Source organism: Penaeus chinensis, chromosome 1 (assembly GCF_019202785.1).
Source record: "Penaeus chinensis breed Huanghai No. 1 chromosome 1, ASM1920278v2, whole genome shotgun sequence".
In the NCBI taxonomy this organism is placed as follows: domain Eukaryota; kingdom Metazoa; phylum Arthropoda; class Malacostraca; order Decapoda; family Penaeidae; genus Penaeus; species Penaeus chinensis.
The window spans coordinates 33,171,241-33,172,028 of NC_061819.1; the positions used below are offsets into that span (position 1 = coordinate 33,171,241).

Sequence of the window (788 nt, forward strand, 5' to 3'; positions counted from 1 at the left end):
TCCAATTGGCACTGGATATGATTCATAACTGGGGCCTACATTGATCAGTTAAAGAATAACTATCAAAGAGCACTAAATTTATTAAAGTGCATTTCTGGTAATAAATGGGGAGCTGATAGACAGTGTTTGCTAATGGTATATAAAGCCCTGATTAGATCTAAAGTAGATTATAGGTCAATCGTGTATGGCTCGGCATCGAAAACAAGTTCACTTAAAGCTATTAAAACACTAGAAACCACTAAAAATGAACTAGTTCGTACAGATCTCAGGTGTTTTGTGTCTCTTATAAAAGCACTGTACGCTGCATTTCAGGCATCTTCCCCATTTTTTCCCGACGGCATTGGGTTAACTAAATAAACAAGGTGATTTATGGTAAAAAGGAAAAAAATATAGCCTATCATCACGACACAAATGCATCTCTCACGTTATCTAATAATCACTAACCGTTGTTTTCAGCAATCCCTTCGGCATTGTGGGAGGTTGGCGAAACACGTGTAAATGTCACAGCAGGGAATATACACGCACACTGATTGGGTATATATCTCTTCTTCTTTATGGTTTGCGAAGTTCTAGCTTTCACAGCGTGTGCAGTACTGGGAGCACATCAGGCTCGAGCCTCCATTTATACAGGGGGTAATGATTAGGTCATCAAATCTTATTCTAGAGCCAAATATGGCATTACTTCACGAACAGTCGCCGCGAGAACTATGTGATACCATCAGCTGTTTTCAGAAGCTTTGTTTACATTTGTACATTCCAGTGCAGGTATACACAGAAGGGTGAGAAGG

At 39.6% G+C, this 788-nt stretch overlaps 1 protein-coding gene across 1 annotated transcript in view; it reads right to left on the minus strand.

The window, feature by feature from the left end:
• Window positions 1-583, minus strand: part of LOC125028890 (tol-Pal system protein TolA-like) — a 5,395-nt gene extending 4,812 nt beyond the window's left edge. The window contains exon 1 of the mRNA XM_047618488.1: window positions 445-583. Within this exon, the coding sequence (XP_047474444.1) occupies window positions 445-471 (27 nt within the window). The 5' untranslated portion in view covers window positions 472-583. The remainder of the gene's footprint in view (window positions 1-444) is intronic.
• Between the last annotated feature and the right edge of the window lie 205 nt (window positions 584-788).